This window comes from Lithobates pipiens, unplaced genomic scaffold (assembly GCF_037356315.1).
Source record: "Lithobates pipiens isolate NorthernLeopardFrog02 unplaced genomic scaffold, aLitPip1_a1.2 Scaffold_19, whole genome shotgun sequence".
In the NCBI taxonomy this organism is placed as follows: Eukaryota; Metazoa; Chordata; class Amphibia; order Anura; family Ranidae; genus Lithobates; species Lithobates pipiens.
In genome coordinates this window covers 335998431-336019242 of record NW_027507764.1, presented here as the reverse complement: position 1 = coordinate 336019242, position 20812 = coordinate 335998431, and the positions used below count along the sequence as shown (strand labels likewise).

The 20812-nt window shown below is 42.6% G+C and overlaps 1 protein-coding gene across 1 annotated transcript in view; it reads right to left on the bottom strand.

The window, feature by feature from the left end:
* MYLK4 (myosin light chain kinase family member 4) overlaps nucleotides 1-20812 on the bottom strand; it is a 232870-nt gene that overhangs the window by 158994 nt on the left and 53064 nt on the right. Inside the window, exon 2 of the mRNA XM_077492098.1 lies at nucleotides 9782-10007. Within this exon, the coding sequence (XP_077348224.1) occupies nucleotides 9782-10007 (226 nt within the window). The remainder of the gene's footprint in view (nucleotides 1-9781; nucleotides 10008-20812) is intronic.

Genomic DNA, 20812 nt, shown 5'->3' with positions numbered 1-20812 from the left:
AGTGTGATGGTCTGGGGCTGTTTTGCTGCTTCAGGACCTGGAAGACTTGCCGTGATAAAAGGAACTATAAATTCTGCTGTCTACCAAGAGATCCTGAAGGAGAATGTCCGACCATCTGTTCGTGTACTCAAGCTGAAACGAACTTGGGTTCTGCAGCAGGACAATGATCCTAAACACACCAGCAAGTCCACCACCGAATGGCTGAAGAAAAACAAAATGAAGACTTTGGAGTGGCCTAGCCAAAGTCCTGACCTGAATCCTATTGAGATGTTGTGGTATGACCTTAAAAAGGCCGTTCATGCTCGAAAACCCTCTAATGTAACTGAATTAGGACAATTCTGCAAAGATGAGTGGGCCAAAATTCCTCCAGGACGCTGTAAAAGCCTCATTGCACGTTATCGCAAACGCTTGGTTGCAGTTGTTGCTGCTAAGGGTGGCCCAACCAGTTATTAGGTTTAGGGGGCAATCACTTTTTCACACAGGGCCATGATGGTTTGGATTTTTTTTCACCTTTAATAATAAACACCTTCATTTACAAATTGCATTTTGTGTTTACTTGTGTTGTCCTTGACTATTGTTTAAATTGGTTTGATGTTCCGAAACACTTAAGTGTGACAAACATGCAAAGGAACAGGAAATGAGGAAGGGGGCAAACACTTTTTCACACCACTGTACATTCACTTGCCGCTGAACATGGCCATATAGCTCTGGGATGCCCTTCTGTGAGAAATACTTCCTTCCTGGGACCTTCCATTGTGGTGTTCCAATGGCCACAAATTTTCAAAAAGGCCCCCGAATCCACCAGTTTATATGGCAGTAGTTAGCGGGCTATCAGTTCTGACAAGCCAGCTGTTAACCGTTGGGCAAGAGGGTTATCCGGCGTCATAATTTTTTTTTACGCTCGAACATTAGGCCCACGGAAGACTGCCTTTTTGCAGAAAAACATGAGCTTGGCATGATGGAAGGTGGAGTGGAGGGCAATTGTGAGGAGAGAGGAGAAGGAGAAGTAGAAGACGAGGCTGGACGGTGAGAGCCTGGAGTATGGCTTTGTGTATTTTGTTGCTCCCACTGGGCTTGGTGATGGCTGCTCATGTGCCTTCTTAAGGCGGTCGTCCCTAGGTGAGTGTTGGGCTTACAGCAACTAATGCGTTGACTGCAAAGATTGCAGATGACAACACTATTGTCAGCAGCGGACACGTTAAAAATAGCCCACACTGCGGAGCCATGTGCCGGCGTCCTGGGAGCGCCAGATGTGACCGTACATGGTCGATGACTCGCTCCTGATACATTAGCAGTCTGCTTTGTCCCTCCTGTGCAATGTAAGTATTCCTGCTTCTCCTCCCTATCTGATGGTCCATATCTCCCTCTGAACTCCCCTCCTCTTCCTCTCTTGTGGGCACCCACGTGACATCACTAGACACGTCATCATCGACGTCACCTTCCCCACCGCTAGTAGAGATCTCGGAGTAGGCAGCAACACTGGGGACCAACCTCCTCCTTGGGCTGATCTGGGTACTGTCGTCAGACTACTGAGTGGCGGTTGTTGCTACCTCCTCTTCCTGATCCAATGCCAAGAGTGGCTGCGCATCAGAAATGTCTTGATATGGATCGGAAAATAATTCCTGTGACTCAAGCGGAAGGTGTGTGGTGGTGGTGGTGGTGTTGGTGGTAGTGTCTTTGGAGGTGCACATAGCAGAGAGTTAAGAAGAGGGTGCAGATCTAGAGGATGAGGAGGGTGCAGAAGAGTAAGGCTGAGTGAGCCACTCAACCAATTCTGGTGCTTCCTTTGACGTAATCGCACGTACCTTCTGCAATTTCCCACTTTGGCTCAAGCCTGTTGCTCCTGCCCTACCCCTACCACCCCTGCGGAAGGGCCTGCCTCTTCCTCTGCCTGTCATTTTTTAAATGACCCTGTGACAAAACTCTCTAGAGATGTGCAGTATGTATGTGGAAGAAGGTATATAACACCCTGCTTCAATCTGTTGTTTTTGGGGGCCACTGGTCTATCACACCAGTTACAATACTTTTTTTTTGGATTGCGTTTGCCACTCTTTGTAGTATCGCTGCAGAACCGCTCAGCAGTCACAATGCTGCACAGTGGAAACGCACTATACTATGCTTTCTATATGTGCAAGTATTTTATACGTGTATTACACAACTATATACTGCAGACCAAATAGTACACCCTTACCAGTCCTTATAAGGACCTTTGTGGAACTAGTAGGTTGTGATTAGCAGACTGTACCTCACTCAACTCTATATACTGTACTACGCATTACCTTACCAGTCCTTAGAAGGACCTTTGTTGAACTAGTAGGTTGTGATTAGCAGACTGTACCTCAGTCCCTATACTGATAAAGGACTGCTGCAGAATAGGGCAGCAGTCAGCAGTAGTGCACCTCAACCCTATATATTGTGGACCTATACCAGTCCTTAAGGATTAGCAGACTATACCTCACTGAACCCTATATACTCTAGTACGCTATACCTTACCAGTCCTTAGAAGGACTTTTGTGGAACTAGTAGGTTGTGATTAGCAGACTGTACCTCAGTCCCTATACTCATAAAGGACTACTGCAGCAGAAGGGCAGCAGTCAAGTATAATATTCTTTCTATATTTGGAAGAAAGAATATTATACGTGTACAACCCTATTACCATACCAGTCCTGAAAAGGACCTTTGTGGACCTAATAGTAACAGCTACTGATTAAACTGACTGTCCCTCACTGCCACACACAGCTTCCTGTCTGTCCCCATTTAAACTGACAAAACACAGGCTACTGCAACAATAACTTGAATAGCACTCAAAACTATATCCTGTACTACTACATCATACCAGTCCTGAAAAGGACTTTTGTGGACCTAATAGTAACAGCTAATGATTAAACTTAGGCCGCGTACACACGCGGGGACTGTTCGCTCAACTTTGTCCACTGAACAGTGTTTCGGCGGACAGTCCGCTCGTGTGTGGGCTTTCAGCGGACAGTTTCAGCGAACAGTCTGCTGAACAAAGTTTTTCGGAATTTCCGAAAAACTGTCCGCTGAAACTTTGTTTGAGCGGACAGTCCCCTCGTGTGTAGGCTTGTTCGTCAAACTAAGTTCCGCGCATGCTCAGAAAGGATTTACACGCCGAAGTTTGCATTGCAGTGTATAGGACGTCGTTTTCTAGTCCCGTCGTACGTGCCGTTCACGTCATCGCGCACGGTTTCAGCGGACTGTTCGTTCGTCGTGTGTGGGCAAGTCCGTCCATGCTAATTTTGAGCGGACTGTCCGCTGAAACTGTTTGACGAACAAAGTTGAGCGAACAGTCCCCGCGTGTGTACGCGGCCTGACTGTCCCTCTCTGCAACACACAGAGTCCTATCTGTCCCTCTCTCAGCACTGACAAAAGACAATCTGCTGCAACAATGACTTGAATAGCAGTGCCTCAAACCTATATCCTGAACTACACCTATACCAAAACCGTCCTTAAAAGAATTTTTGTGGACCTAATAGCTAGCGATTTGGGTCACTGCAGTCTCTCCCTGCTCCACACAGCAACCTCTCCCTATAGTGACAGTAGAAAGAATGTAAAATGGCCGCCGGATCGGGTCTATTTATAAGTTAGGGGGAATGTCCAAGTGTCCATGTGCTGTAATGTCTCAATTGGCTGTCCTGTACCACATGATGGATGTGTCATCATAGGTCAAAGTTTTTTTACACAGTAAACACGTAAGTCCGCTGGGCGAACAGCGGTAATAGTCCGCTGATCGGGCGGACCGCGAACAGCCGAAATTCGCCGCGAACCGACCGCCGGGCGAACCGTTCGGTAATCCCTATTAATCACCACTGTGGGTTTTTTTTTTTGCCAAACAAACAAAAACATAAAAAAAAAAAAAAGTTTTTCTATTATAACATTTTGTAATTTATAAATAAGTAATTTTTCTTCCTAACTGATGCTCACAGGTAGGCTATACTGATGGGCACAGATGAGGTGGCACTGATGAGGCTGCACTGATAGATGGCACCGATGGGCACTGATAGGCGGCAGTGAAGGGGCTGCAATGATTATCAATGTAAACAATGTGCTGAAAGGCTTGCCAGTTAAGGGCTCTCCTTTCCTCACACAGACACAGCGTGCAAGGAAAGGACTGCTGATAACTGGCAAGTCTGTTTACATGTGATCACCTGGGATTGGACACAACTGATCACATGGTAAAGGGCCATCGTGATCTGTGACCTGAAGAAACAGAGCAGTCCCACAGCACGCCAGATGTGAGCCCCAGGGGGCACGTGGGAGGCGGGGTTCTGGGGGGTCATCCATAGATGCCCTTCCAGAACTGAAAGCCCACGCTGTAGCCATATTTTGGGTATAGTGTGGGAAGTAGGAGGTTAAACCTGAGGCTCATTGCTGAAAGGTCTTTCAGTCGGTATTCTGGTGATTGCTGATTCTGAGCTTTTGCCTGACCTTCGTCACTGACCTGGCTTCCACCTGACCTACCTATGCAAGATGCTACCCTCATCATCCGAGCTCATCATACTGCATGTTATTTTCTTTGACTATCTGTCTGGGATCTCACATAGCTTCTGTCTTGCCTGTTAGGCTCCTGGTAACAAAGAGGATTTACTGTATATAGTACAGAAATATCACTTTTGGAGTACTGCAAGAGATATGAAAAACCAGATGGTGATTAAGCTGTCAGATTCCATCTGAACCTGTATTATTGATTTTTGAGAAAATGGACCTCTTAGCTCACAAAGAGCCATATAAAAATGGAAAAAAAAAGATAAATATTAAAAATACACATTGTTAATCCTCATTACAAATACACATTGTACCATCCACCCGTTCTCAAAGAATATCAAAAATAAATTTTTAAAGCCCCCATACAATAAAGGGGTCATCCTTGGTAAACCAGTGTTGCCATAGCTCAGCAGAAGTTAATGGGCTGATTTACCCTATTTTCTTAATTGACGTGATTTACCATGCCCTCTTGCCACTTCCTTTAGGCTTAGTTCACACCTAAACCAGCCAGAATCAGAATCTTTGCCTGAATTCGGCCCTGAAACGGAGGCAAAGACGCACAACAATTCTGTGCAGTGCTCTCCGCAGCCACCCCGCAGACACATGAACCGGCTCCATAGAATTCAATTTACATAGGTGTGAACCCAGCCTGAGTTTTTTTTTATTTGATTATACCTTATAGAGAAAACAGCAGGAATAGAGTATCAGAATAAAGAGAGCAGACCTTGGAATCACAACAGGAAGATTTCACCACTTGTGTTCTCAAGATATAAGAGAGTGCAGTTGTTCTATTCAGCCTACTATTATCCACCCATAAGTAAAACATCAATTTTGGGGGGGGTTAGGCTGATACATAAATATAAAAACATACTTATACAATATTGCCGTAGAAGCTCAAATGAATCAAGGTAAACTAAACAAAACTAATGTGGGTGTGCAAAACTATGCTAGATTTTAACATTGCTTAAATCGTATACAATCACAATTGTTATGCTCATTAAATACCAAAATAGGTATTGGCACATATTTCTAGGAATGACAAAACTAAATAGAAAAAAAAATCTACAATGATCCTAATGTTTTATCAATTGAAAAATTCACAGGTGCACACTGGTAATTTTACCTTATGTGTAATTTAGCCATTAGCTGAAAAATATTAATTCCTAATATATTTTGTATATAATTTGACTGTGAATTTTTCAACAGAGTGTTTAAAAAAATGTTTATATTTTAAGTAACTATTTAAAATTGTATGTATTTATTATATAATGAACATTTAAATATACATAAAAATAACATCTATATATTGAACACAAATGCATAGTATATAATAAGTATATACAGTTTACTCAACTACAGATTAGGTTCTGGCTCCACCTAGTGAAATATATGAAGAAACACATACACATGAACTTCTAAGCAAAATTATATCAATTGGAATTTTCTCTATACTCCAATGCAGCCTTTTTCAACCAGGGTGTCCAGGCATCTTGGAGTGCCTTCTGAGATCTTCCGGCGTGCCTTGGCAAAATGTCTAAATTTATTTTTGCAGGAAAAAATCTAATTTTGAGTGTCCTACATGTGTGAATGTTGCTGACTTATGTAAATGTATTAGTTTATTTATTTACATTTCAGAATGAGGTGCCTTAAGGCTCGGTTCACACAGGGGCGACTTGTCCAGGCGACTTCGAGTCGCGCTCCGTTCTGTACTATGGAACCGTTCTAATAGGAGTGACTCAAGTCACTCCGACTTAGAAAAAAGGTTTCTGTACTTTTTTTTTGGGCGACTTCAGGCGACTTGCATCGACTTCTATACAGAAGTCGTTTTGCAATTCACCGCTGAAGTCGTTTGCAGGTCGCGTCTGTGAGTCGCGCTGCAAGTTGTGCCGCCCCTGTGTGAACCGAGCCTAAAGGGGTTGTAAAGTTTAAACATTTTTAAACATTCCTTGCATCAAGGTACATTTTTTTTAGGTGTCAGCATCGCCCCCTAAGCCCCCTTTACTTTCCTGAGACCCCTTTCGATCCAGCGCCGTGCATGTCGGCAGATCGTTTCTCCCCTCACTTCCAGGTCTCACTGGCTTTCCTGGGGCATTGGGAGCCATTGCTGTCAATCAAAGCCAGTGACAATGGAGCGAGGGGCAGGGCCGAGTCCCTCTGTCTTTGTGTCAATGGACGCAGCAGAGGCACTCAGGTGTAAGCACGCACGAGTGTGCCCATGGGAAGCGGCTTCCTATGGGGGCACTGGACAGAGGGGAGGGGCAAGGAGGGCCGGCGGGGGACCTGAAAAGAGGAGTTTCCCGACTGCTCTGTGCAATTCCATTGCACAGAATAGGTAAGTATAGACTTTTTTTTTTGTTTTTTAATTTACCTTTACAAACCCCTTAAGATTGTGGGGAATTTTAAAGGGTGCTTTGATTAAAAAAAGTTCTCAACACTGCTCTATTGGCAGCTATACTGATGAAACTAAACTTGACAATGAACTAAATTCACAAATTTATTGAACCCTTCCAGCATGCAAAGCAGTGGCGGCTGGTCGGTCAGCGGCATCCCCCTCCCTCCCCACCCCAGCACATACCCCATTGGTTGCAGGCAGGAGGGCTCCTATGTGCAGCGGTCAGGTTGTGGGCTTCTATGGGCAGGTTGCGGGCTCCTACAGGCAGCGGTCAGCGGCTCCTGTGTCCTCTCTGCATCACAGTGGCTTCTGCGGTGCGGCTCCTCCCTGGGCAAACTGCCTTCACTTTGTGTTGGTACTGCACCAAGCAAGACCAGCATAGCCTAATGCAAATACTATGAATGGGCCCTTATGCCCATACTATGCAAAGGGATTTTAACACCCGCTAGGAGCAAAAAGCTAAAAGAAATAAATTTATAAAATTGACATTAAAATATACTTTTCCCATTTTCCAAATTGCTGAATCCACATTGTTGAGGATGCGGGAATTGCAGCTGCTTCAGAGTCATTAGGGCTAAAGGCGGCCCAGTTTGTTACCCTTTGTTATACCAGGAGAATAAATTGGATCCTTCCACAAACTAGCCTTGTCCTTACTTGCAACATCTACAGTATATCGGTTGTTAAAAATCACAGTACACCTGAATCATTGTCACTCTTTCTAGTACAACCTTTCTATGCTCAATCCACTGGCCATGGATCGATTATAGTACTATAGGACTATAGGACTATAGTACTGTGAGTGCTTTGTAGTAAAACATGGAATAATGGGGGTAATGGTTGAATAAGTTAGAGATAGGAGTAAAGTAGAGATTAATAGTTATTGCTAGTTACAGAGTTTGTTTTAGCTTTTTTTTTTTTGGTATATGCACCATATTTCTTATTGCCATATACACTGAAACAGGATACTCATGTACAGTATATTAGTGCTGAAATGTTTACACTAAAGCGGTATTAAACCCAAAAGAAAACATTTAATACATTACAGCTTACCAATTCTTAGATGTGATGACTGTGTTTGTTTTTGTTTTAAGGCTTTCTTTTTTTTGTTTATTTTCACCTTGTTAACAGAACAAGCTTTCCTGCAAATGTATCAGTAGGGTGTTCAGAAAAAACATTTACCACTGACAGGGGTGCTTAAAATGATCAGCTTTTATTTATTCATGTACTGTAAAACCTGTACAGGACACTGGGAGTGTGTCCTGGATGGCAGATATACAGTATTGCAACAGTATTTGAGATGTGGTCCCTTTAAGAGGGACAGTTTAAAGACTTGGCTGAGTATTCAGGGGTTCTCACCCATGCAGGGTGAAGGGTTGTGGGGGGGGGGGGGGGGGTCTGGTTGAAAGAGAGGACTGATTGTCAGTACTATCTTAATTGATCAATTCTTATTAGGGATCCAACATTTTGGAGGTTCAGCTGGGAAGAACCTCCAAATCCTAATTACCAGGACTTTGGTCCTGAAGGGGCTAAGCCCCAGGCTGAAGAGGCTTAAAGGGCAGCAGAGGGAAATCAGCACCTGTGTCAGGGAAACAGAGAGGAGAGAGAGGCTCACAGGCTGTGAGTAAAGTGTGAGCTCTTGGACTACCTGAGATGCTGGTTGCTGACCCCCTTGTTTACCAAGACTTTGGACTGTTAACTTGTTTTAGCTGAAAAAAAAACTATTTTTGTTTATCTGTTTTTTCAAATAAACAAACTGGTTGATTTTACCAAACCAGCTGGCTGTCATTCCTTAGCTGCCTCAGATCACAAAAGAAGAAAAAAACTGTTGCAGTAACTGCTTGTGTAACTGCATTGTGAGCTGGAGTTTAGCTTCAATTTGTTAGTGTATTGAAATCTGCTAGTCCATCTAACTCCACTCCTCCCCTGTTCCTTCATCTAGAGTGGAGGCCATCTAATACAAAAGGTGTGTTACTGGCCAGACCACCAGGTGAAAACGGAGGGACACAAGCCTACAAATAAGAAAACGATTGCAGTCGCTACATCTAAGGATTGGTAAGCTGCAATTTGTGGTTTTGGGTTTAATACCACTGTAAGACGCCCATACAAAAAAAGCGCTAGATTTCACAAGCTGGAGCCCAACATAGCATTCACACCACCTTCTACTTTAAACCTTGTAGGAAAACAGAACACTGATGTGGCCCACCTCCAATGCATTTGGCCGATTGGGCAATTTAAACAAAATAAGGAATCTCCTTAAATAGCTGAGGAATTTCTGATTACAGTTCTGATTACAAGCCATTGCCTCATAATGTGCCTCAAATAGTGGTCAAAATATAAAATCATATATTAATTTCCATATTGTATTTTCATTATTTGTAGTTTACTCCTAATAATCTGAATGACCTTAAAGTTCGTACACTTACTTTATGAAGAGTCCCACATATTTGCTTAATTTACTTCACTGAATTCTGTGAAACATATTCACTATGCCTGTGAGTAGGCACTGCTGTCACACATTTCACAGAGCTTGCCTTTTGAACTACAGAAGAGAAGTTCAGGAGGCGGAGTCACCACAGAAATCACTGGCAAGGTACCGTGGGATATGTAGTCCTTAGAAATTGAGCGTAAACTGTAGAGGATAAGCCGTAAAGCATGCAGGGAATGCAGGAATTTATGGGAAGAGATACCCAGCAGAAAGGCAGCACTCATAACATGAAAGGACATTTTTCAGGTAAACTTATATTGGATTGTCAAATATAAATATTGTTTGCAATACTATTACATTGCTGATGTTATAAAATGAACCTGTATGCTGTGACCATAGATCTCTTTTAAGATATCAACAACAATTATGAATATATACAGTATGAAAAAAAATTGATTTACCTCTGTACTGTCGCTGTCTTCCTCAAATCCTTCACATTCTTCTTCCCAAAGACAGTTCATGACTTGTGTGTTATGGCATGTACCCATTTTGTCCAATGTCATAAGTTGAAAAGGCATACATATGTGATCTTCTATATCCTCATTTTCATCTGAATGCTGATTGGCTTCTATCCTCTCATTCCTGAATAAAGCAACTTTATTGCTTCCTATGCCTCCAGTATTTTGCCTGAAAAAAACCCCAAAAAAACAACAATTAGCATGTAGTACACATCTTATTAAAACACAGTTGATAAAAAATGTGACCATGTGTGATTCTATCCTACAGTATCAACTTATATCTTCGTAGAGACATATACATTCTTTATGCAAAAACTGATATGTGCATTTGTATTCTTCTGTAAAATGTGTTAAAAATAATGAAAACAGATGATATAATCTACAAAAAATACTACAAAATACTAAACACACTAAAGTCAATTACTAAATAACAATCTGCTGCACTTTATTTTAAATGCAGAATAATTATTTAACGCTACCCCCACTGATTAGAATGGGTGCTCTGTTCTTTGCCTTGACCTTTTCCAAAAAAACTCAGCCTCTCTAGCACACCAGGTTAATTGTATAAACATAAAGTATTACAGGTAATACTTAGCATTCAGTAGTAGTGCTATATCAAAGAAAACAGGCACCAAATCAAGTAGTAAAGGCAAACGTAACCACTTCAGCCCTGGAAGATTTGGCTGCTGAATGACCAGGCCGTTTTTTGCTATTCGGCACTGCGTCAATTTAACTGACAATTGCACGGTCATGCAGCGCTGCGCCCAAACAAAATTGACGTCCTTTTTTCCCACAAATAGAGCTTTCTTTTGGTAGTATTTGATCATCTCTGTGGTTTTTATTTTTTCGCTATAAACAAAAAAAGAGCGACGATTTTGAAAAAAACACAATATTTTGTACTTTTGATATAATAAATATCCCCATTTTTTTTTAAAAAAGCTAATTTTTTCTCAGTTTAGGCCGATATGTATTCTTCTACATATTTTTGGTAATAAAAATCGCAATAAGCATATATTGATTGGTTTGCACAAAAGTTATAGCGTCTACAAAATAGGCAATAGATTTATGGCATTTTAATTATTATTTTTTTACTAGTAATGGCGGCGATCTGCAATTTTTATTGAGACTGCGACATTATGGGGGACACATCAGACACTTTTGACAAATTTTTGGGACCATTGGCATTTATACAGCGATCAGTGCTATAAAAATGCACTGATTACTGTAAAAATTTCACTGACGGGGAAGGGGTTAACACTAGGAGGCAATCAAGGGGTTAATTGTGTTCCCTGTCTGTGTTTCTAACTGTGGGGGGAGGGGACTGACCTAGAGGAAATGACAGATCGTGATTCCTGGCTATTAGGTACTCTCAATATGTCTCTCCTCACAGAACAGAACAGGGGTGTGTGTGTTTACACACACACATCCCTGTTCTGCCTCTTGTGCCCATGATCACTCGTGGCCGGCGGTCATGAGCATCGGCACCCCCACAGTGCAGCGGGCGCGTGCCTGCTATCCCACTTAAAGGAGCCAATGTATAGCTACTGCCGACCTGCTGTAGTATAATGACGGCGGCTGGTCAGCAAGCGGTTAAAGAGGTGCTTCAGCCTACCCCTCCCTCCATTTTTTTTACTATACTCCTGCTTATGGAGTGGTGTTGTAGGCACAGTACCAATATTCAAGGGAAGTAACCAGGATCAGCCCCATCAGCTTCACCGCCGGAACGGCGCTTTGGCGCACACATGTTCGCAATAGAACCGCGCTCTGGCGCACGTGCGTTTGCAGCTCCGCTGAGCAGCACGTGCATGCACACAAGCACACGCATAGCGTGAAACCTCTGACCGGCCTATAAAAGGGGCCTTAGTATTCAGACAAGTTGCTGGTTCGTTTTTAGCTCTCCTGTGACCTTGCTTCCTGTTCCTGTTTGACCGTCTATCTGTTGTGACCCGAATTGTTTGATACCACGCTGACTCTCTCCTGGACTTGACCTCTGGCTTGCTTTACGGATTTCCTGCTCTCTCCTGTGTTTTACCCTCGGCCTGTACTCGGATTGTCTCCAGTCTCCTGTGACTGACCCTCAGCCTGCCCCTGAATTGCCTTCTGTTTTCAGTGCTCTGACCTCTTGCTTGTTCCTGGACTGCTTGCCTTCTCCTGTGTTTGACCCCTGGCCTGCTTCTGGACTTCCTCTTACCAGCTTATGAACTTGCCTCTCTGCCAGATTCCCCGGCCTGTCCTGGACCTATTACTAACCTGCTGGGTCAAGACCCGTCCTGCACAGCTATCTCCTTGACATTCACGCAAGTCGGATATCGCGCTGGTAGCTTGTGCCTCTTGGTGCAAACCACCCTCTTTACCATCTTCAGGGTTGGTGTGCACTGAGTAGCAACAGTGACCGCTCTCTGCATCTTGGCCTCAGTGAGTACCCTTTTGCTGACACGCCAGATCCAGCGTTGTCCCATTGACATTCTTTTGTCAACAGACAGCTCAGCCCTGTACTGCCGTTTTACTTGTGGTGTCATTGAGAGGCCCACCGGCTCTAACAGGTTCAGCTGGCCTTGGCCTCGTGATGATGTGCCGCTTAGCCTACTCGCTCCTACTTACTGAATAAATGATTAAGGGCATCCTGGAACATGCATATCTTTAGAAGGTACACGTCATTCGCCTAGGTGAAACTCTGCCTTATTTGTGTGAAGGAGGGGTCAAGGGTGGGGGAACTTCACATAGAGGGTGAAGATCCACTTTAATATATTGCCACCTAATATGGTTGGTAACTAGACAAGCATAAATTATAGAAAAAAGGTAAATAAATTACTGCGCTAAATCGCAGTAAACAAAATAGGATACAATAGCTACATACGAATGTGACAAAACTCATAAATGTGATAAAGGGAAAAATGTAGCATTAAAGCATAAATTATATATTAATAGATTAATAATGGTAATAATCAGATCAGCAAAAACAGTAGCAAGGCCACTGCAAATGCAGCAGTGAGCAGTAGTAAAATGTAATCTACAACGTGCTATACTGCGAGAGGGCATATATGGCAGCGATGCTAGTCCTAGACTGAGTGGGTATGCACTATATAAAAGTAAAGTAGGATGGTAGCGGAAGGAACAGAGAAACAAAAGGGGCTTGCAAAATAATTATTACGGGAGGGGCAGTCCTTTGAGATGTTATTTAGCCGGCTATCGTTGGGGACCTTTAAGAGAGTCGGCGCACTTACCAACAGTCCTAGTTAACCTGCATGTAGTATAGGTGCAATACAGGTACATATAGTCTCTGTACAGGTGCAAGGTAGATGTAATTTAGATACAGTAAATTTTCGGCTTAATGTGGAATAGGGTTAGTATAGGTGCAGTCCAGGTTAGGAGAAAGTGCAGTATAGTGTGCAGTATGGTATAAGTGTCCTGCTCTGAGTGGCTCAGTCCCTGCTAGCAGTATCAGAAATGGGCGAATAGCCCTCTCAATAGTACCCAGGCTGCTGCAGTGATCTCTCGCTGTAAAAGGGAGCCCCCCTTAGTCTCTCCCTGAAAGCCTCCAGTGATCAGTGGTGGGAAGAAGAAGGTGAGTGGATGCTCCACTCTCAGTCCCAGGCTCAGATCTCTGCTGGTATGGTCTGCAGCTGGCAGGCAAATATTCAGACAGAAGCATCTTCACCGGGGTGTGCAGACTCCTTCCCTCCACTGTATAATTTATTTGCATGTGCGTGATTTATAGTATTGGTATAAGACTATGCTTCTGTTAAATTTTCAGCCCAACCCTGGCAACATCGATTCATTTCATATAGCCTGCATAGCACTTTTTGATATATAAATACATCCCTTATTTTGATTAGAGAAAACTGAAATTTCAGTACCTACCAAGAGGAAGAACTTTCCCGGCCAGTTTAATAAAAATCCTGTCTCCACTCTTCCTACTTCACAGTGTATATTGAGAAATGTAGTGTGACCATCCGGCATAAAATCTGGCAGGCTGGTTGTGCCAAAGCTGATCGATTAATCAACATGGATGCTTTCAGCCTGCCAATACATGGTTCAAATCTCGGCCCCTTTCTGCTGAACTGGCTGACATTCGAACTGTTGATGGCTGGCTTTACTCACCAGTATATGGATGCTTTTCTTAATAAAAGTAATGTGAGTATTTAATTAGCACCTAAGGAACATCTAAACTCAAGAATAAAAATAAAATAAAACCATCCTAACCATAGAAGGAGTGGCTGCATTCGTTTTCATTTTTCAGGTCAAAGTTAACTGGTAGCGTTTTGCTAATAAATTGTAATTTTCGGGATGCTTTTTCGATCTTTTAAAGGTTAGTGGAGTCAAATCAACATTTGCTTTCGACCATAGTTATAAGAAATTTTGAAGTAGCAGAATGGAATTTTTTTTTTAAACAAATTTAATTTGAATGTGTTTTTCATTTGGGGATAATTATAAATAATATTGAAAACTGTTGAGTATGTCTGGGATTTTATTCCAATAGCAGGTCTGGACAAAATTTTATGGGCTTTCAAATTAAATTAGATGACACAGTGATGGTAAGAAAACAAACATTCAAATGAAAATGTAACCGTGTATGGCCACCTTAAAGCGGAGTCCCACTTGTTTTTCTGTTAATTAAAAGTCAGCAGCTACAAAAGGTGTCATGGTCCCACAGTCCAGCGATGCAGCCATCCGAAGCCTCGCTTCACTCCCTCTCCTCTCTGCGGCGCCGGCATTGCAAGTGTGGGCACTTGGCTGTGACAGTTTGCGGGTTCACAGCTGGGTGCGCACTGCGCATTTGCGAGTCGCTCTGCACGTCCTGAATGGCCGAGGATTTCTGGTACCTGTGACATGTCCCGAAAGATTGCAGGGAGGGAAGGAGAGACGAGGAGATGCCTAGACGGCGTGAGCAGAAGTGGGAGCTGGGTACCTGTCAAAACTGGGTACGCACTCCCCCCCCCAAAAAAAATTACATGCCAAATGTGGCAGGTCAGGGTATCCATTTTTTGTGATACAGCACTGCGTCGCTTTAACTGACAATTGTGCAATTGTGCGACATTGTACCAAAACAAAATGTATTTCCTTTTTTCCCCACAAATAGAGCTTTCTTTTGGTGGTACTTGATCACCTCTGCGGTTTTTATTTTTTGAGATATAAACAAACGATATAAACGACAATTTTGAAAAGAGCACAATAATTTGTACTTTTGCTATAATAAATATCCCAAAAAAAATAATTTCTTAATCAGTTTAGACTGATATATATTCTTCTACATATTTTTGGTAAAAAAAAAGCAATAAGTGTATATTAATTGGTTTGCGCAAAAGTTATAGCTTCTACAAAATAGGGGATATACTTATGGCATTTTTATTATTATTATTTTTTTTACTAGTAATGGAGGCGAACTGCGATTTTTATCAGGACTGCGACATTGTGGCAGACAGATTGGACACTTTTGACACTATTTTGGGACCATTGACGTTTTTACAGCGATCAGAGCTAAAACTAGCCAAAAATTAACACTAGGGGGTGACTGGGGGAGGAGATCGATTGGTGTTCCTACTTAGTAGGAACACACGATCGGTCTTCTCTCCCCTGAGAGAACCGGGGTGTGTGTGTGTTTACACCACATTCTCGTTCTGTCACGAGTGCTCTGAAGACACGTGGCGGGCACCTGCTATGACGTCTTAAGGGAGCGACATATAGCTATGGCGATTTGCGCAGCCATGCCAACCTGCCACAGTATAACTGCGGCAGCTGTTCGGCTAGCGGTTAACAACATTTTCAGCAAGCTGAAAAAATATGTGTTGATTTTATCTTACTAACAAATTATCTTCTGTAATTCCAAATGGAGATCAGCCTGTGTGACAACCATGGCTCCTTCTATAGATACAGTAGAGTGAGTAAACATAGTCACTCTAGGACAGAACGTGTTATTTGCAGGACTACCAGCTTAAAATAAAGTAAAAAAAACTAAAAAGAGAAAACAAATGTAGTCATCCAATTTAAGGACTGGTAAGTTGCAATGCAAGGGCAGCACAGTGGTGTAGTGGTTAGCACTCTCACCTAGCAGTAAGAAGGGTCGCTGGTTCATATCCCAACCATGACACTACCTGCCTGGAGTTTGCATGTTCTCCCTGTGCCTGCGTGGGTTTCCTCCAGGTACCCCGGTTTCCTCCCGCAATTCCAAAGACATGCAGCTAGGCTAATTGGCTTCTGTCCAAAATTGGCCCTAGTATATGAATGGGGATCTTGGATTGTGGGCTCATTGAGGGTAGGGACCGATGTGAGTGTTCAATGTACAGGGATAGGGACAATTGTAGACACTCACTCAGGTTGAACTGGATGGACTGGTGTCTTTATTCAACCTTACTAACTATGAAACTATGAATACATTTTTGTTTTTAGGTTTTGATAAATTTTAACATTTATTTCTGCCCGGATTTCCTTGTCTGGGTAATTTCACCCTATAAAATTAGTGGAGGTAGGACTGGTGAGAAATGAGCCAAGTAAGCATTACAAATTAGACTGTAGGTATAAACAGAGTCTGACAAACTGATAAGAAAGAAAAATGGTTAGCTCTTTCTAGGAAATTCAATAATAAATTTAGTAGCTCTAGAATACAGCAGAACGAAGGCAGGACACTGCTCAACCAACCCATACAGACCTCTCTGACTAAGCCCCAGTGGGCAGAGCGAAATGCATCGATTGGCGTGCCTGCTGGAGCAATGCTGGCTGAGGCCATACACCTTAATGAGCACTGGGTCAGTTCAGCAGCGCCTTGCCCTCATTATGCAAAAAAAAATAAAAGTGACCAGGTGCCTAGTGTATCATGCCTCCATCACGATATGTAACATACACACAACAAATATTCGCCATCGGGACTTTAAATGAGGCATAATACCAAAGTCATAAAATATAAATTTAATGTACAAAGATTGGACATCTCTCTTGTGCTACCTCATTGGTTTTCCCTTTGGGTGTCTTGGTTCCCTTCTACTACTCCAGTGACAGACACTGAGCAGCGGTCACTATTTGGAGACTCTATTTGATCAAGTTCCAAGCTGGTTTGTAAGTCTCTTTTTAGAGCATCAATATGTAGGGTGATGGCACCTCTGCCTTTCTAGGGAGTGCTTTAACATAATTTACGTATTTGTTTTTTAGTATAGGGTTCTGTTGGAGGCATCTACTCCCGAAGAAGTGAAAGTATTTACGAAACACATTGAGTCACAAGATGCATTCCTCTCTTATATTGCAATCATCTTGGTTATGTAAAGCATGTGCTTGAAAATATACCAGCTTGATGCACAGTATATAATATTGGTTGTGTGCCCTCCAGTGGCGGCCTGACCATTAGGAGCATGGCCCCCCTTATCCATGCGCCCGGCCCCCAATCAACATGCAGAGCGCCGGACACATGGATTTCAATGGGGGTTTTTTTAAGCACGTGATTAGAGCCTGAGGCTCTAATTGGCTTGAAAAAAGGTTGGCTCGGGGCGCAGAGCACTGTGCTCTGAGCCCACTCAGTTGTGTGACAATAGCAATGTAATATTCTATTGTCTTCCTGCTTCTCCTCCCAGTCAACCAGGAAGTGGGTCCTGAGAACCGATTGGCCAGCGAGTCTTAAGAGCCCTGGCCAATTAGGTCTCAGGACCCACTTCCAGTTTGGCCGGGAGGAGAAGCAACGGCCCTTGCTCTTCCCTCAGCAAGCTGGAGTGAGGAGCAGCTTTCGGCCTCCTAAGGTAAGGCCACTGATTGCCACCGCCGTCTGTCTCCCGTGGGGCGGCATTAATCGGCGCCACCCTTCTCCCACAGAGAGGGGCCCTGTCTCCCACGGAGGGGGAACTGATGGCCGCCGTCTGTCTCCTGGGGAGGGGGGCAGATTTATTTGCCACCCCTCCAAAATATTGAGCGCCAGCCTCCACTGGTGCCCTCACTATGTTGACGCTTCTGGATTGGTGATGTTGGACACTAGCTCCTATGTTCTGAGCACTGACGACAGTTACTCATATCTCTAGCTTTGAGCAGCGCTCTAATCTTTCTGAAGTCACAGCTCTAGAATATACAGTTTATGCAGATAAAACAGACTTTGTATGGACTAGAAAATGGCAATAGCAATTTTGGTATGTATTGGAATGAGATGACCTATTGTTAACAATATAATTTTTAATATTACAAATAAACAGTATACTCGCTGCAGTTTTTCACTACTGTTCACAACAATCTTAGTGAACGCTACAATGTATAACTGGCAGTCTTAAGTCTTGGCAAAGATTTTGCATATTTATTAAGCTAGAATAAATTTTAATTTATTTCCCTAGAGTCGTTAATGATACGCATTAAACATTTTCATCACATTACTCGATATTGACAGAAGTGAATCAACATTGATCTTTAACCTGGCAAGGAATCCGGTTACAGTGAAATTTCAGCTGAAAGATGACACAGGGTCTGTCAAGTTCAGTCTTTAGGCCTTGGCATTCTCCTCTTTCTTACTGAGTGCTGGTCCAGAGACAGCAAAATAATCTTTGAACTGCAGCCAACAGAGAGCAAGCTTTGGTTTGTTTATACTACCAAATATGAGCTACACGTAACGACCTTGCCTTACTGCTGTTCTGTCTCATTAATCATAATTTAAAGCTCAAAATATTTTAGGAGCCCCCCCCCCCCCCCCCCCGACCCTATCTCTGAAACCCCCACACCATTTAAAAGAAAAAAAAAACAACACTATATAGTACCGTAAAGTGGAGTTCCAGACAAAAATGTAACTCCTTAGAAAATGTAAGCACACCCTAATCCCCCCCCCCCCTCTAATTTTCGTAAATATTATAGATTTTTTTTCTTTATACGCTTTTCTTATATTTTCTTTGGGACTTCTGTCCCATTGGCTTCTGCTGTTTTTTTTGTTGCCCTCCTCCTTCCCCCCATTGCCTTCTGGGACCTGTGTGTGTCCCAGAAGACGATGGGACTATTCAGAAAGCACCACACAACTCACACATGCACATTAAGAAGCAGGCTGTAGACCCACAAGGCATCACTTCCTGTTTCCCTTAGTAAGGATGCCGGCACCTGCACCTGGAGCCAATGGTGCCAACATCGCTTGCTCCCTGGACAGGTAAGTGTCCTTATCTTAATAGTCAGCAGCTAAAGTATTTGTAGCTGCTGACTTTTTTTTTACTTAGGCAGAACTCTGCTTTAAAGAGGAACTTCCCCCTTATTTTAAAATTACAACTTAAAGTGGTTGTAAACCCTCCCCCACAACTTTGTCCCATGTAAATCAGCATAAAAAACCCTAGTATTGTTGTAATCCTTTTTGCTCTTTAGAATGACTTCACTGAGCATGCCCAGATCTCCCCTGATTTACGGCACACTCTCTATGTCTTATCTATCTGTTATCAGGACTTCCTACCACACAAGACTTCCCACTCCCAGGAGACTTCAGAATCATTCAGAGCTTCCTTCTACACACCATGTGATCATGTGACATGACATACAATGTAAACCTGGCCAATACAATGTAAACCTGGCTGAAGCTGATAAGACTGACAAAGGGAAACATTAGACATCGGCACAAGTAAATACTATGAAATAAAACAAGTCAGCTATGAACAGGGAAGCAGGGTTGCCATAGAAATGTTGGATTGAGAAGGAGGCTTGGTTCACAGTACAGGAAGTGCTCAATGTAAGGGCGGAAAAACACTCCACTGTCGACTCAGAAAACAATACTTAAGATGGCGGTGCCTAACCCCTGGAAACAAGTTTTTTAAAGTTTCTTTAAACAGTAAGTGATATGGGATTTGGCCTGGATTACAGTGGCTATAGTCTGATAATGACTTATTATAATGGACTAAATGAAGAGAAGCACCAGAGTGGGAGAGTTTACTTCCTCTTTAAGCAAGTTTATGGCCGTTCACAGTGCAATGCAGTGTGGGAGAACCGCATTCACAATTTCCTTGTGATCTGCTGCAGGAGTAAGTTCAAGTTAATGACACCTCAAACGCAGGTCTCAAGCTCAGTTTGTCTGCAAACCATCACATGGTACAAAAGTATACACTCCATGCACTACTTTTGGTTTGGTGCAATTTCAGGCCATTCAAAATTAATGGGGCAGAAATCGCACTGCATAGAACTGCATGTGAAGCGTACAGGAACTGCACTTTTCTCTGCTGTGTTGTTATAACTATTGTTTATACTGTTTGATATATTATGATCAGACTCCTTATGACTGTTTATCTATTCTATACCATCTACTTTATATATTTATCCTCCTGAAGAGGCAGTCTTATGATCGCGAAACTGTTGAGGACTGTATAATTCTGTGACCATACTCTTTAACCAGTTATTAAGCCTGGAAGTCTATAAGTATCATATTACTGTATTGATCCTCCCATTGCAATTATAATTTCTGTTGTGATTAATATTTTTATGTAATAAATAAATTGTATGATAAATCTAACCTTGTGGTCTGTGCCGAGATAGTCAATTCTTTTTAGGAGGCTATAGTCGTCAGCCTAAGCAACTGTCTCTATCTTTCTCCTCTGTTCCTATATACATTTACTGTTTTCGATGATGGTACCTTTTAAATGAAATCAAATGATTGAGGCTAACTCATAATATAGTTTTGTGCTGATGACATTGCTGAAAATCTTTCTTTGTGGAAGGGAAGTAAGCATGATGTGTCTTTGATCTGCTACATTAAGTTTCCTTGGCAGAACACTGTGTCTATGGTCCTCAACATTTCTTTGTGCTTCTTCAAAATGGCTTGATCAGTACATCTTAAAACCCCAGTCTATTTTAAAATCTTTTCTTGGGAGAGACCTTGCCAATGCAGTATCTGCAGTAAACCACCTTGTGTCTTGTTGCTTTGCTCAGTCCTGACTTGAAACCGTCTTCCACAACCTCACCTTAGTAACAGAGTTTGGCTGTTTCTCACCCAACGTTAAGCCTCCTACACAGCTGATTCTGCATCAGTTAAAATGGTTGTAAACCCTAATG